Below are 14,616 nucleotides of genomic sequence, written 5' to 3'. Positions count from 1 at the left end.
GTGCTGCAAACACTGCAGCAAAATGAATCGAGACCTGAATTATACAGGTATTCAAAACCCCTACGGCAGGGGTGGCCAACCTGAGCCTGCGAAGGAGCCAGAATTTACCAATGTGCATTGCCAAAGAGCCACAGTAACATGTCAGTAGCCCCCCATTAGCACCCAGCTCCCAGAGCCTTCCATCCACCAGCAGCCCCACTGATCAGCACCTCCCGCTCCCTCCCCGCACCTTCCGATCAGCTGTTTCGTGGCATGCAGGAGGTTCTTGCGGGGAGGTAGAGGAGTGAGGGCAAGGCAGTCTCAGGGGAGGGGGTGGGAAGGGGTGGAGTGGGGGCAGAGCCAGGGGTTGAGCAGTGAGCACCCCCCGGCACATTGGAAAGTTGGTGCCTATAGCTCCGGCCCCGGAGTCGGTGCCTATACCAGGAGCCGCGTATTAACCTCTGAAGAGCCACATGTGGCTCCGGAGCCACAGGTTGGCCACCCCTGGCCTACAGTGTACTCTAATGACCAAAGTACTGGGTGACCATGGCCACTTCCCCATGCCTTAAGTTCTCATTATATGTTATCCCCTCCACAGCAACCAGTGAGGCAGCCCTGACTTCCTCCATCCTCTCTCCACCACAATTGAGCTAACTAGTGATACTAGCAGTGGCTGTCTTCCATAGCCTTTGCACTTACCTGTGGACAAGGGAATTGTGCTCAATCCCTGTGTATGAGTAAAAAGATTCTTTTACCCTCAGCTCTCCTGTGCAACTATGCATGCAATCTTATTAGCCACTAGACTGTAAGCTATTGCAGACATATTTCAGTAAGAAGAGAACCTGTTCCCACTGATGTTAATGGTCATTTTTTCCACTGATTTCAATTGGAGCTGGATCAATCACTATCCCTAAGTCTTCTATTTGAAGAGCTTGCCCCATGGAATCAACAAAGCCAGCAGTAGCTGGCTTTGGTAGACATCAAATAAAAGAGAGTTAGATTCACTGCCACCTATTATTCCACATGTAAACTAGGTACATTTTGTTTGGGACTTTAAGAAATCTGTAGCCAGAGGTACAGTACAGAGGTCTCTATGCTAAATCATTTATGAAGATGCGGAACATCACCAGTCCCAGTACAGAGCCCTGGGGGACACTGTTATTCCCCCCTCTTCATTATGAAAACTGATAATTTATTCCTACTCTTTGTTTCCTGTGCTTTAACCAGTTAGTTGTCTATGAGAGGCCTTTCCCTCTTATCCCATGACTACTGTGTTTGCTTAAGAGCTAATTGTGAGGGACCTTCTCACAGGCTTTTTGAACATCCAAATATATCCACTGGATCACCCTTGTCCACGTTTTTTGCCCCCTTCAAAGAATTCTAATATATTGGCGAGGTATGATTTCCCTTTACAAAAGCAATGTTGACTCTTCCCCAGCAAATCATGTTCATTTATGTGTCCGATAATTCTGGGTTTTGTTTTTTTTTTAACTATAGTTTCAACCAATTTGCCTGGTACTGAAGTTAGATTTACTGGACTGAAATTGCCAAGATCACCACTGGAGCCTTTTTGAAAGCCTCCAGTCATCTGGTACAGAAGCTGATTTAAGTGATGTATGCTGATTTATGTTATAGCCTCAGGATTGATTTCCATCTGAATTATAGAATTCTTTGTCAGTACTTGTATATAATAAAGAGAGAAAGCCTCTTCTCGGAGTAGAGAGCATAGTAGAATTCTTCCTGGTCTAGCATCATTGTTACTGTCTTTTCCAAGTCCTCACGTTTTGCAGTGAGGGACTGTAGTTTGCTGTCCTTCAGTTTCCTCCATAAGCTCTGTGGTGGTATTTACTGCCAAGGTCATGCTCTTTGGCAAACGCTCACACTGTGTTTCATATGTCACCAATTCCAGCCTTTTATTCTTTTCAAGGAGCACATGTTGCTTCAGTGGTGATCAAATTTACCAACCACACCCAAATTGTCATCATGTGGATTTGCTAATCTTACGAAGTGCCCTGGAGAGATTAGAACAGTGGGGATGCTGGCAATGAGACAATTTTAAAAAGAAAAATAAAACACCGTTGTGTAGTGGAGGAATCCATGTGTGTTCACGTGTGATGATGTTTGGGTGGGAAGGCATGTGAGTTGAGATTGATGTGGATGTAGACGGTGGTTTAACTGCTGATTTCCTTGATGTTAGTGTCTGTGTTGATGCAGTTGAATCCCCTGAACTGTAAAATAATTTCTGGGGCCCAGAATTTAAGTGAATCTCATTTCTAGGTATTATTCTCTAAGGAAATATTTATTTAGATCCACTACAAAATATTTCTCACTGAATGTCCAAGTGCCAAGGTGGTTCACTGACTTGCCTAGGGCACTGATCTATGTGGTAGGCGGCAGTTCTCCTTCCAGAATATTTAAATTATGAGATGGTAATTCTATGTTTAGTGATAATCCTTTGGAATGAAGGAAGCATGATCTCTGTTTACAAAGGTTTTTACTTCTGAGTCTGGGAAGATGTGTATTATATTCCTTTTTGTTTCAGTTGTGAGTGCTTTAGGCCATAATGCTGCTGAATTTCTACTGAAAAGTCTGGATCAGACTATTACTGTGACAACTCCTAAATGTCCATGGCATGGTTAATATCTTCAGCATGATGTCATAACACTTTCACAGTAATTGAGTTTGGGGTGATGAAGTGCCTTGGAGTCTTGTTGGAACACCACCGCATGCACCCTTTTGATACTGAGAGCGAAGACTCCAGTGTAAGAGGTCTTACAAGATTTTTTCTGCATTTTGCTGAATCATTTTTCTGTGTTTTCAGCAAGGCCTTAGATCCCAACAATGGCCAATGACTTTCAGACAACAGGACAGTAATGAAACAGAAGTGGGTCCTAAGTGCAGGCAGTTAAACTCCTGCTGGAAGGCATTTAATTCCTTCATTTCCAGTAAAGGGAGTCCAACTGCTCTGGCGTTCATCAGACTACACATTAATCTCCCAAAGAGGTGGCGGGAATGGGAATGGGAAGGGTAAGTCAAAAAGGTTTCACATCCACCCTCCTCTTAGTCTCCCTTCATGGTGTATAAATTGCATCCTCCTGCTGCCATGTCCACCCAATGCAGAGACCTGCTGAGAGCTAAGGGGGTTTTTACTTTCCAAACCTTTCCTCTTAGAGTCTCATTGCTTTTACATCATGAATAAGGGAATAAAATCAATCTTGATCTCTTAGCAGGATAATACTTCACCCTAACCCAGTGTAGTAAAGCAGAAATAATGTCAGAAAAACCAATTTTTCAAAAATGAAAGGGCCTGAAGCTCAGTATAAATTCTAAATGCTGAGGGCCATATGCTGCTGCTCTTACTCAATAGGAGCAGTGTCTTATTCTGCAAGTAAAGCGATTGACTTATCCTGGCATGGGGCAAAACTGATTTTGATTCTTTCAACCATAATGTGAAATTGATCTTCATAGGGCTACTTGCAGAGGAAGATACTACACAATCTAAGGGTGGCAGAACCTGACCTCTAGTGCACACACAGTAGGCTTCAAAGGCACATTGCAACAAACACCGTCGTCAGTCACACCAGTGCAAATCTGGAGTATGTGTGGATTTACATTGCTGTAAATAAAAGCAGGATTTGGACCATTCACTGCACAATTAAGAGAATTTTAGAGAATCTAGCAGAAGCTGGTCACTCAAATTCTGTACATAGGGTACACATCTTATAAGTAATTAATTTGCCTGACAAGCTAGAAAATGCCAGCACTTAAGGGTTAAATTAGTACTCATTATTACCACCGGTAGATCAAGACAGATTTTTGAAGTGAACAATAATCTCTGCCCGCCCAGATTTATGACAGGCTAATAAAGCACTTTTTTATGGACGTTCTAAATCAGCCAAAGTTCTCTGAGGTAGCATGCAAAACTGACTTACGAAGGATGTAAACCAACAGGTAGCTTCTCTTTGAGATGCTAAAAATGTGCAAGAAACTTTTAATCACTATCCAACTCTCTAAACTGTTTTACTGACAATATCCCATCACAACAAGCCACATATCAATGTGCTATTCACTGACCTCAGAGACAATCTCGCATTAGTAGACTATAGTACATTAGTTCAGTACATCATAGTGAAATATCATAAAAACTATAATTTATGCAAGTGGTTTGTGATGTTGTATAACGTCTAACCAGCATCTGATTTCCCTGAGGTACACTAAATAATTAGGACATTGCCAGGGGAAGGGATTTGCCAAGAAAACTTGCTAGTGTCTGGCAAGATTATATACAAATGGCACCTGGCAGTTGAATCAAAGGAGTTGGAGGAAAAGATATGCCAAACAAAAAGGTTAAAATCAAATAGAAGCAGGTATATTCTTTAGCACTGATTTGTCACATAAAAGGCCACTGAAAATATGTGGGAATTGATAGCAAGTTCTACTGAATTTTGCTCCAGATTTTGTGGGGACTTTTTAAATGTATAAATCTGTGGGGATTTTTAAAGCAAATTCAATAAATATACACTAAAATGTATTGGAAAACTATTTACATTTTTAATGGATATTTTAAAATAGAATATACTTATTTCACCCAATCCTGGTTGTTTTCCTGTTGTTGGTGATGTTTCGGAAGGGCTGTAAAGTCTTTTCATTAACAGTTTCACTTTGAAAATGGCAAGCAGTTTAGACCCTGATCATGCAGTGAGCTGACCCATGCACAGCACTGTTGACTTCAGTTGGAGCTGCAGGGACTCAACACCTCTGAAAATCAGGCTCCAAAATGAGTTATATTGGGCCCCAAAAATTGAGGAACCAAAAATTAGTGACCACATTTGAAATCAGGAGGAATTCTGGATATGGAGGGATTCCAGTGTCAAGTCCTTGGGTTGGTCACTGTTCCCTGGAATACCACTTATCAAAAGCACCCGGATAGGGTCTGATCAAAAGCCTATTGAATTCAATGGAAAGATTCCCTTTAATTTCAATAAGCTTTGGTTCAGGCCCATGTTGCCTAAAAATATGACAAAAGGTTGCATAGGAGCCACTATGCAAACTATTTGCGATTGGAATGCCTTCCTTCACTGGTGGGTTCCTCCATTGGCCGGTTATGCTGGTCTTAGGGCCATAGTTCACCAGTGGCAGAAAACCATGTCATTGCACTGCATTGGAGGCTCTGGACCAATATTTTACCTACTCACCTAAGAACATGAAATAAAAATATTTGTCTACACCTCTTCTGTCTTTTTTAGGTCCATTAATTACTCATAGGAAATATGCACCCGATTCTGCTATTTCTTTCATTGTTGTGATTCCACTGCTTTCTATGGAGCTACCTCTGATCTACACTGCTGAGAGACTAAAATCACATCCAGGTTTGCCTATTAAACAGGGTAATGAAAACAACCTGGATAAAATTTACAGCTCAAAGAAATGTTTGAATTTAACCCTACACTATGTGCCCACTCTGTCAGCACATCATGAATCCAAGACACATGATATCCATAGCACCAACTCATATTTCAGCCCTCCTGTCCGTTTTCTTCTCAGTTTTATCTAAGAAAATGAATACTTAACATTGTTTAAATCAATTATTGTAACATCTGCTTCAGCTGTCATGATTTAAACTGAGTTATAGCCTCTTTCGGATCCTTCTGCTCCTCAGTTTCCTCTTTATTCTCTTTAGCCTTGAAATTAAATGTTCTCCTGAAGCACTGCACCATCCAGTTAGATAAAGCTGGTAAATTGCTGGTTGAAGTAAGGCTTGTCTTTACGGATTGACACAACAGAGTCATAATATTAAAATAAATAAGCTCTTATGAAATCTTGCTTGTAAATCACTGTGTATGGACACAGGAGCCTTTGCAGCTTCAGGTAAAGGCTAGGTCAATACTGAAGGAGAGCTAGTTAAAAAAATGAAACATCAAAGGGAAAATTCACTCTTGTGCTGAGTGCCTGACCAAGGCCCTGTGCACCATTTAACTCCCGCTGAAATCATAACACAGGCCTGTGCACTGAGCTGAATCTACTCAAACTGAATACAGTGGGCAATGTTAAAAATTTAACTATTATTATTTGTATTATAGTAGCATCAAGAGGCCACAGTTGAAATCAGGGCCCATAGATAAATGTGGTGACAAACAGTCTCTGTCCTGGAGAGTTTACAGTGTAAACAAACAAAGGCTAAGACAGGCAACGTGTGGGAGCTGAGGCACCTAGGCACGAGCGGTGAAGTGACTTACCTAAGATCACACAGCAGGTAAACGGGTGGTGAGTTATATGGGCCCATGGTGCCCATGCTCCAGCAATATTCAGGGCGCAAGGGCCTGGCTCTACCAATGTTTGGTGCCAGGTCTCTCCCCTGGCCCGGCCTGCTGCCCCGAGTGCCTCCCCCGGCATGTCCCTGCCTGCCGGTGGGGAAAGGGCTGGGGGGGAGTCCTCCTCTCTGGCCCCAGCCCCAGGGCAGCCTGCCTGCACCCCAAACTCATCCCTGGCCCACACCCCCAGTCAGAGCCCGGCCCCTGCACCCCAACAATCTGCCTCAGCCCTGAGCCCCCTCCTGCACCATGAACCCCTCATCCCTGCACTCGTGCTGAGCCCCTCCCATATCCCAAACCCCCCTCATGGGGGAGGCGGGACTTGGACCCATTCTAGGCACCACCAAAAATTATACAAACCTGCTGCCCCTGAGGTAAATGGCAAAGCTGGGAATAGAATTCAGGTGTCTTGACTCCCAGTCTCATGACCTAGCCCAGAACACATTGCCTTTCCAGTGTACACACTGATTGTGGCATAGTGGTATCTCCTTTGTTAATTGTAGGATGATACTATGATTATTGCAGGTTCCTGTGCTGACAACTGTTGAGGTTTTAATGGCACCTCCTGAAAAATCAGTCTTCTTATTGTTTTCACTACAGTTGGTTGCAGAATTTCAAAGGGCATTCATCCTGTATTTTACCTCTCTAAAGTCCAGGTATACCATCTTGGTTAGTAACTGCAACAGTTTCACAAGGATTCTCTTGTTGATTGTCCTCCTCATCCAGGAACCATTGATGTAGGCCATTGATGACAATGTTCTGCAATTTCTGTAAACTGGTTTCTCTCCTTGCTTGTGAACATGCAAAGAGTGCAAGAATTCTGATTGTGTAGTTTTTCACATGCAGTTTGTACCAAGGTAAATGCCTACACAAGGTGCAAGGCAGTGAAGAATCAAATCTCCTAACTTCCTGTCCAAACTCTGAGATGCTACACACCTACAATTCCCATTAAAGTCACTTAGATGTGCAGATGCTTGGCAACCATCAGAATTTAATCCTATATTAAGAGAGTATAAAGCCAGAAAAAGAGAGAGAGAGTGAAAGAGCAAGGTCTCCTACATAGTGGTCACCACTAAAGTCTTTGTTCTTGCTTAATTAACATTACCAGAATGTTCACTGTGCTTAGCCAGGGGACTACCAAGAACACCACGGTAAAGCTGATTACTTGCAACCAGCAATTGTTGCCATTAAAGTTTTTAGTTCTTCTATTCCACTAGGTATGGTGGTACGGGACAGCAGCAGTAAGTCTAGGAGGTTGAGTATAAGAAAGCAGCATAAGAAAGAAGCAGATATTACTGTCCCTTGCCACAATTCTTCCTGGACTATCAGTGTCCAATAGAAAAAAGCAACTCACAATGAAGCTCATTTAGTGCTGCACTTGGAAATCAAATGGTACAGTCCTTCCCCTAGCAATCCAGTGCACAGCGGGCATGTACAAACTGCACTGTCCTTCCTGCATTCAGCACTGCCTGCTCCCTGCATCATGGAGGTGCAGAGTGGGGTGGGGCCATGACGTTATCTCCTCCCTATCCCTTCGAGGTGACATGTGCTTTTGGGGGTACACCACGGAGGGAGCAGAGTTCCTATACTCTTCCAAGTGCAGGGACTGTGGCTGTGCCTTTGTGTGGGGCACAAGAGCCAGTCATCATGTGGCCCATCCCTAGGAATGACACTGATGCTCAAGTACATAATTATTTTTTTATGCAGAAAATCAAATGAGAAGAAACCTGACACATTATGTAACATGATTATAATAAAAAATGAATAAATAATAAAAGGGCTACTATCAAACACAGCCCTGAATTGTTAGCCTTGCCCACAAAACCATAGCTGGGATGGGAGCTTGACCCACTATTGCCATGGTGCCGAAAAGGCATTTTTGTCTCAGACCCTAACCCACGCTACTGAGTTTAGGGTGACCTTCCTGGACTAACAGGAAAACAGAAGACATTGCTAATATACCCAAGAATGTGTTGGACACAGCTGAGTCGTGGTTTACATTTGGAAAGCACCTAGCACATTAGCAGTGCTACTAGAAACAAATAATCGCAAGTGGTCTGAGAGCCATCCACAAAAACGCACAACCAAATGAAACCAAAACCATAGACATTTTATGAATCATCATCCATTTTTGTAAACCTTTTCCCCCCCTTCCCCACAACTCTCTTCTGACCATCAGATATAACCACTTTGTTTTCTCTTACCCCAGGACTCAACCCATATATGAATACATCAGTGTTCCTAAACCCATACATCAAAACTGCTAGAAGAAAAGGAAAAATACAAAACTCCTCCCTCCCAATTTCACTATATGAATTAGTTGACTTGTGAATAGTACTTTTCCATAGATCAAGAAGTGGATTAAAAATATGCACTTAATTTACATAACGGTAGAATTCCCTTGTTGAACAGGATATATGAATATACCTTCATAAACACATTCTGGAAAATTAGTGGGACTGCTGTTTTTGGACAAACCACCTTACTTTCTCCTCCAAACGTGGGAAAGGCATCAGGAATGCAATTTCTGGGAAAGCAAACTGAGGTTTGGACTAACATTAGGTAGCCACTGGTTCTTTTGTGCGGCTGCCAAAGGAATTGTTTATAAAACCCAGGTATTTGGGCCATGTGGTAAAGAATATGAATTTCATCACAGACATTATTTCATCACATGAACCGTCTTAACAGAAGCATCGTTATGACACAGAATACAAGCATTTTGTGTAGAAACTCCATTCTGGCACAGAATTTAGGTTGATATTTTATAGCAACCAGCTTTCTGCCAATATACTGTAAATACAGTATTTTACAACCAAAGTAAAAGTATACCCTCTGTATTAGAGAGCAAACAGTAATACACAAATATAAATAGTGGGATTTTACAGAAGAAACTTTGTACAATAGTTTTTTATTAATTAAAAATGAGAGTCATGCTCATTTACAAGGCAGATTAGACAAAGTGAAAAAATATCATTATCAGTGTAATTTTGCATTAGCAAAATAGCTCTATCATAGGTTTAGAGGATCCATGCTTTTTCCCTCCCTCAAAACTGTTAAGAAGTATTAATTAGTTTTGGCCTCAGCCTTGTCCCTTCAAGCCCACTGACTACACAGATATGACAAATCTGGAGACAAGAACTGGGTCCAAAGGCACATAAACAAGGCCAGGGTGGTCCTTTCAAGCAAGTCAAGGTTTTTTTGCTCTCGATACCCCGGTACATTAGCAGTCTGTGGAGAATTTCCCATTTTTGATAAAAGCCTTCTGTTGAATTCTCTGTTGCCTCCTACCAGTGACTCCCAAATGAAGTATACAGATGCTATCCTTTTGCTTTCCTGGGCTGGGGTGCATAAGGCATTATTTTCACCTGGAAGCAGGAAATAAACTTCAGTCAAGTTTACCAGCACTCCTGTGTGTAACACCTTTAAAATATGCTGTTTTGACATTTTCACTCAAGTAGCGCCATTTAAAAATACATACAAGTATTTTTTGTAAAATTTCAAAGTTGTTTCCTTTTCACAGTGTTCAAAACAGACCCATTTTTCATTCCTATACATGTGTTGCAAAAGACTAAGTAAAATTTTAAGTGAAAACCTTATCAAAATCCAATCAACGTAGACAAGACAGTGGATATGGTACTTTGGAAGCTGGCAACCAATGATGATTACCACTCAGTGACACATACGTTTGATCTGGAAACAGCATGTGCTTGTGTGACAGAGATGTGTCTGTCAATAAACAAAGTCCTGCAGAGGCATGTGATCCAAATACAATATATATCCCTAAGATAATGGAAGGGTTTGAGCACCAAAGGAGTTTCCCAAATGGTGGAAATGCTTCAGGTGGAAGAGGTTTACCCATTCTGCATTCACACAAGGAAGCAGTGGAGACCAGGAATCAAAAGGGTTACTGCTCCATAGAGGCAACCCTTGGTGTGTTACTAGGCCTGGTGCCTGATGTTCACGTAGTCAAGTTGACCAAAATACCTGAAGATATGCACCTTTTCTAGAACACTGGCCTGTTTGAGAAAGGGCAGAATGGCACTTTGTTCTTTCCCCACAGTAGCGATAGATGTGGTGTCTGGCTACACTGTGATTCTGAGACACCCTTCTCACCGGCTACTCCTTTGGTTTACACCACCGGGGACAAAAGTTGCTCCCACCACCAACTCAGGTGGTGCAGAATGCTGATCAAATGTGCCTTTGGCAAGCTCGAGACTTGATGGAGTTGCCTCTCTGAGCAAATAAATCCACTGATTATACTCATTATTGCCGCAGACTGTATTTTTTGTAATATTGCAGAAAATACTTCTCTTCTACACAACACACAATTACCTGTGAGACTCACTACCTCAAGACACCATTTTGGCCAAAAGCTTGGCAGGATTAAAAGAAGGATTAGATATTTATATGGATAACAACAACATCCAGAGTTAAATTAGTATCAATAAAAATAACATTGGAAGGGCATAATGCAGCCCTTAACTGATGGGGTATAGAAGGAAACTTCCTCTGCTCTTAAGTTATTCCCTGACTTCCTACTGAAAAGGCTTCTTGCACCTTCTTCTGAAGGATGATACTTGCCATTGTTGGTGACTGGATACTGAACTAGATGAGCCACTGGTTTGATTCAGTCTAGCAAAGGTAACATTCCTTTGACATTTGTGAGCGCATGGGGGAAATGTAATACACTAGCATAAGGCACCATCCTGCTTCCACTGAAATCCATGGGAGTTTTGCCATGGACTACAAGGAGAAAAGGATTAAGCCCTCAGTACACAGGCTTGTCTCCCCCTCTAATGGCTGACTGGGACAGAGATTATAGTAGCCTGCTACAAATTTACAGCTATAAAAGTGTTCCTTTAGCTCAAGAGAAACCTGTAGTTTTGGTGCTGAAGGTTTTGGGTTGGATTCTCATTGACAGCCATTGTGTCTTGATGTATGCAGTCAGCTACCGCTCATAAGAGAAGCAATGCAAGGTGCAGCATTTTATTAGTAAGAAGCCCATGGAGTTTCAGGAACCCACCACTGCTGTCAACAACTGGGAACATAGTTAGGGATGACATCCACCAGTGCTACTGTAATTTCACAACTTGATTTTATTTACACACAAGTGAGACTGGTGCCAAGGCAAGGTCCTGTGATGGGCCTGGTGATCGGGGTGATTACAGACAAAGGCACTGTAATGATCATTTTGGGCACTCAACCTTTGCTCACAGGGTGGTGATCACTCCAGAAGAATAGCACTGCAACACTTATTTTAAAACCCCCACAACCGTTAATGAACACTAGCAAACAAAGCAAAACCAGGGGGAGGGGAAATTAACTCTATTGCTATTGGCCAGAAGGAAGTGGGGACACAACCAGACTACAGTGCTGGCACTTGTGCTAGGAGGAGGGTATAGCTTGTAGGAGGTAACTGAAGTGGTCACTGCTAGAGTAAAGCTGAGGGTAGATAATGTTTGGTTATGTGGTAGGCAGATGGCAGGACAGTATGGAAACCCTCTGTCATGTAGAGAATAACCACGGCCTGATTTTGCAGGTCCCTTTTGCATTGTGTGCACTCCCCCCTCCAGGTCTGACCCTCTCCATCTGCAGCTTTGTGCTCCGAAGAAATGGCTTGAGGGTGTCACTTTCCTTGTCTCGTGCGTCTGTTCCTGCGTCTTCTGTCTCCTTCTCCTTCATGTCCATCAGACCTGAATACTTCCTCATGTCCCACTGCCAAATGAGGTGGAAACTATCCCCTGACTTTTTTCTTCCTCCCTCAATTGGTTCAGCAGCTGCTCTGGGTGACTCTGCTTTTTCACTCTCTTAGCAGCTACTGGAGGGTTTGCAGACCCATCAGCACAGTCAATTTCTGATTTTAACGTGCAGCTACAGCACCTGTGAGGTAAGGAAAGTAGCATGGGTTAACAAGAACACTTACTGCAATGCTGCGTGCACATCCCCACTGCTTGCTACCAATATGGAAGCTGTAAAAGGGAAGTGCCACCATCATTTTTACTTTGGTGCCAGAATAGCAATCAACAAATACAATGTAATTTTTCCTGATTTTCCTTCATTTTCTTCTGGATAAATTCTTTAATTCTTTCCAAAGAGTGAACTACATAAAAAACCAAAATCCAGACCAGGAACACAAGCCATCTTGGTAAATGCACCTTTGCAAAATAACTGAACACTTTTACATTTTTAGGAAGGAAGGAGGAATATATTTTCCGGGTCACAGACACAAAAGTACGGCCAGAGCCGCTGTGCGGAGAAGCCTGTAGATGCAACATGGTGGCATGCAATCGCCACTTCTATTAGTAATCAGATTCCTTCAACACTGAAGCTCTGGCTGAACTGGGGCAAAAGGAACTAACATGGGACCAGAAAGTGGACAAACTTGGGCTTCTGTATGCAGAGTGCACTATCACCACCTATTGGCAATAAACAAGAAGTGGAGATTATAGAATCTCAAAATCTGAATGCAAAAAAACAGATTGACAGATGCTAAAATTTTAATGGCAGGCACTGTATTTTCAGGGGCGGGGGGGGGGGGGGATGGGACTGAGACAGAATTCTGTTTGTAAACAAATATCCAATAATTGAAAATAACCTCATCTTTATCATAGGACAACCATTTCAAAGTTAGGAAATTTGGACTAAAAGTTCCACACAAAAAAAGCCCTTAACTTTGCCCTCTATCCCTGTTCATAGGTGTCCTAGTGAAATATTCTTAAATTGAAACTTCAGAGTTACAAATTAACAAATGGTTGGTTTCAGAGTAGCAGCCGTGTTAGTCTGTATTCGCAAAAAGAAAAGGAGTACTTGTGGCACCTTAGAGACTAACCAATTTATTTGAGCATAAGCTTTCGTGAGCTACAGATCACTTCATCAGATGCATTCTGTGTAGCTCACGAAAGCTTATACTCAAATAAATTTGTTAGTCTCTAAGGTGCCACAAGTACTCCTTTTCTTTTTGCAAAATTAACAAATGTTCTAAATCACTGATTCTGAACAAAAAACTAAGATACTCTTACAGGTATATTGCCTGCCTTCTCTCCTCCATGATAAATAAATAACATCCTCACTTGGTTTGGTGAATGGGGTTCTCTGAGGCCTACGGCTACATGAATACAGTGGACTAGATCGAAGTATGTATCTGATATATCTGGAGAATGGGATCTTGAACACATTCCAGGAGGGTTAATATGGAAGATACAATGGGATTTCTTGTCTCAGGTTCGACAACTCTAACCCATCAGATGTAGTCGGGGAGTGGCAGTCCTCCCATTCTAGTTCACATGACCTCTCTCAGTTGGATATTCAACAGAATCAATAATTACTGGGATGTGAGAGGGTAGTAAATACCTTTGAGGAAGGTATTTCCAAAACATTAGAGTCTTTCCCTTTTCATATTCCTTGTGAGCTTCCATAGCTTCTGTTTCATGCTCTTTCCCCCTTCTTCTTGGCTTGCTGTTAAGGTATCTTCAGGGACGGTTTTGCCTCTCAATTGCTTTGAGCTGGACTTGAACTTTAATGGGATTTCTCTGTCTTTAAAAATCTTCATCTTTCTTTGAACAGGCAGAGAACAGAAAAACCTCCTCAATCTGGAGAGAGACTCTGCTTCAGGCAAACAAGCTGTCTCAATATTTGTTATGGTGTCTATAGCTGCAATGCAAACTGAGGCTACAGGGTCATATTTGAGATCATCAAGAGCTGAAACCAAGAAGAAATGAATGTCAAGGCTCACAGTATCAATGAGATGACATTTCATTAGGCTCCATTATTTTATGCCATTTTCCTGGGCCCCATGCCATATCCCAGCAGTAGAAGCAGAAAATATATATTATTTCTAATCTGCCCTGTGTGCCAGGATGAGCATTTAGCCTTCCTCACCCCTCGTCACCACCTTCAGGCCAAAGCATTCAGTCATCACATTAGATGTCATAGATTGAGAACCATCGAGTTCAATTTGTGAAGTCCTCATTTCTGCTCGGTAAATGGAAAAGTTGGAACCTCTTCAGCGCAAACAGAACACACTCACACCTGGGAACTATCCTATCAGAAGAGGGGTTAGGAATTGTAAAGGGGTGTAACTAGAAATAATGGGATGACATTAAGCACAGAAGATGTAGGCCAAATGTGAAAAAAATTACGAATAGTGAAGTCTTTCAAACTGTAATATAGTCTCGACGAAAAAAGGGCTGGATGCCCTATGACTGGACTGATGTTTACCACATGACAACACAAAGCACTGTAGGGAACATTCCTGAAATATCTCTTTTTTTCCCATTTCTAATTTATTTTATAAACCTCATTTGAATCTATTTTAAATAAGAATAAA

At 42.1% G+C, this 14,616-nt stretch overlaps 1 protein-coding gene across 1 annotated transcript in view; it reads right to left on the bottom strand.

Annotated features, from left to right (window-relative positions):
* Window positions 1-11,746: 11,746 nt before the first annotated feature.
* LOC144262213 (maestro heat-like repeat-containing protein family member 1) overlaps window positions 11,747-14,616 on the bottom strand; it is a 62,198-nt gene continuing 59,328 nt past the window's right edge. Inside the window, exons 41-42 of the mRNA XM_077811887.1 lie at window positions 13,641-13,988; window positions 11,747-12,170 (exon numbers count right to left, since the gene is read on the bottom strand). Coding sequence (XP_077668013.1) covers window positions 13,666-13,988 — 323 coding nt within the window. The 3' untranslated portion in view covers window positions 11,747-12,170; window positions 13,641-13,665. The remainder of the gene's footprint in view (window positions 12,171-13,640; window positions 13,989-14,616) is intronic.

The sequence above is a fragment of the Eretmochelys imbricata genome, chromosome 3 (assembly GCF_965152235.1).
Source record: "Eretmochelys imbricata isolate rEreImb1 chromosome 3, rEreImb1.hap1, whole genome shotgun sequence".
NCBI lineage: Eukaryota > Metazoa > Chordata > Testudines > Cheloniidae > Eretmochelys > Eretmochelys imbricata.
The sequence above is the reverse complement of the archived record's forward strand: the minus strand, read 5'-3'. Positions and strand labels throughout refer to the sequence as shown.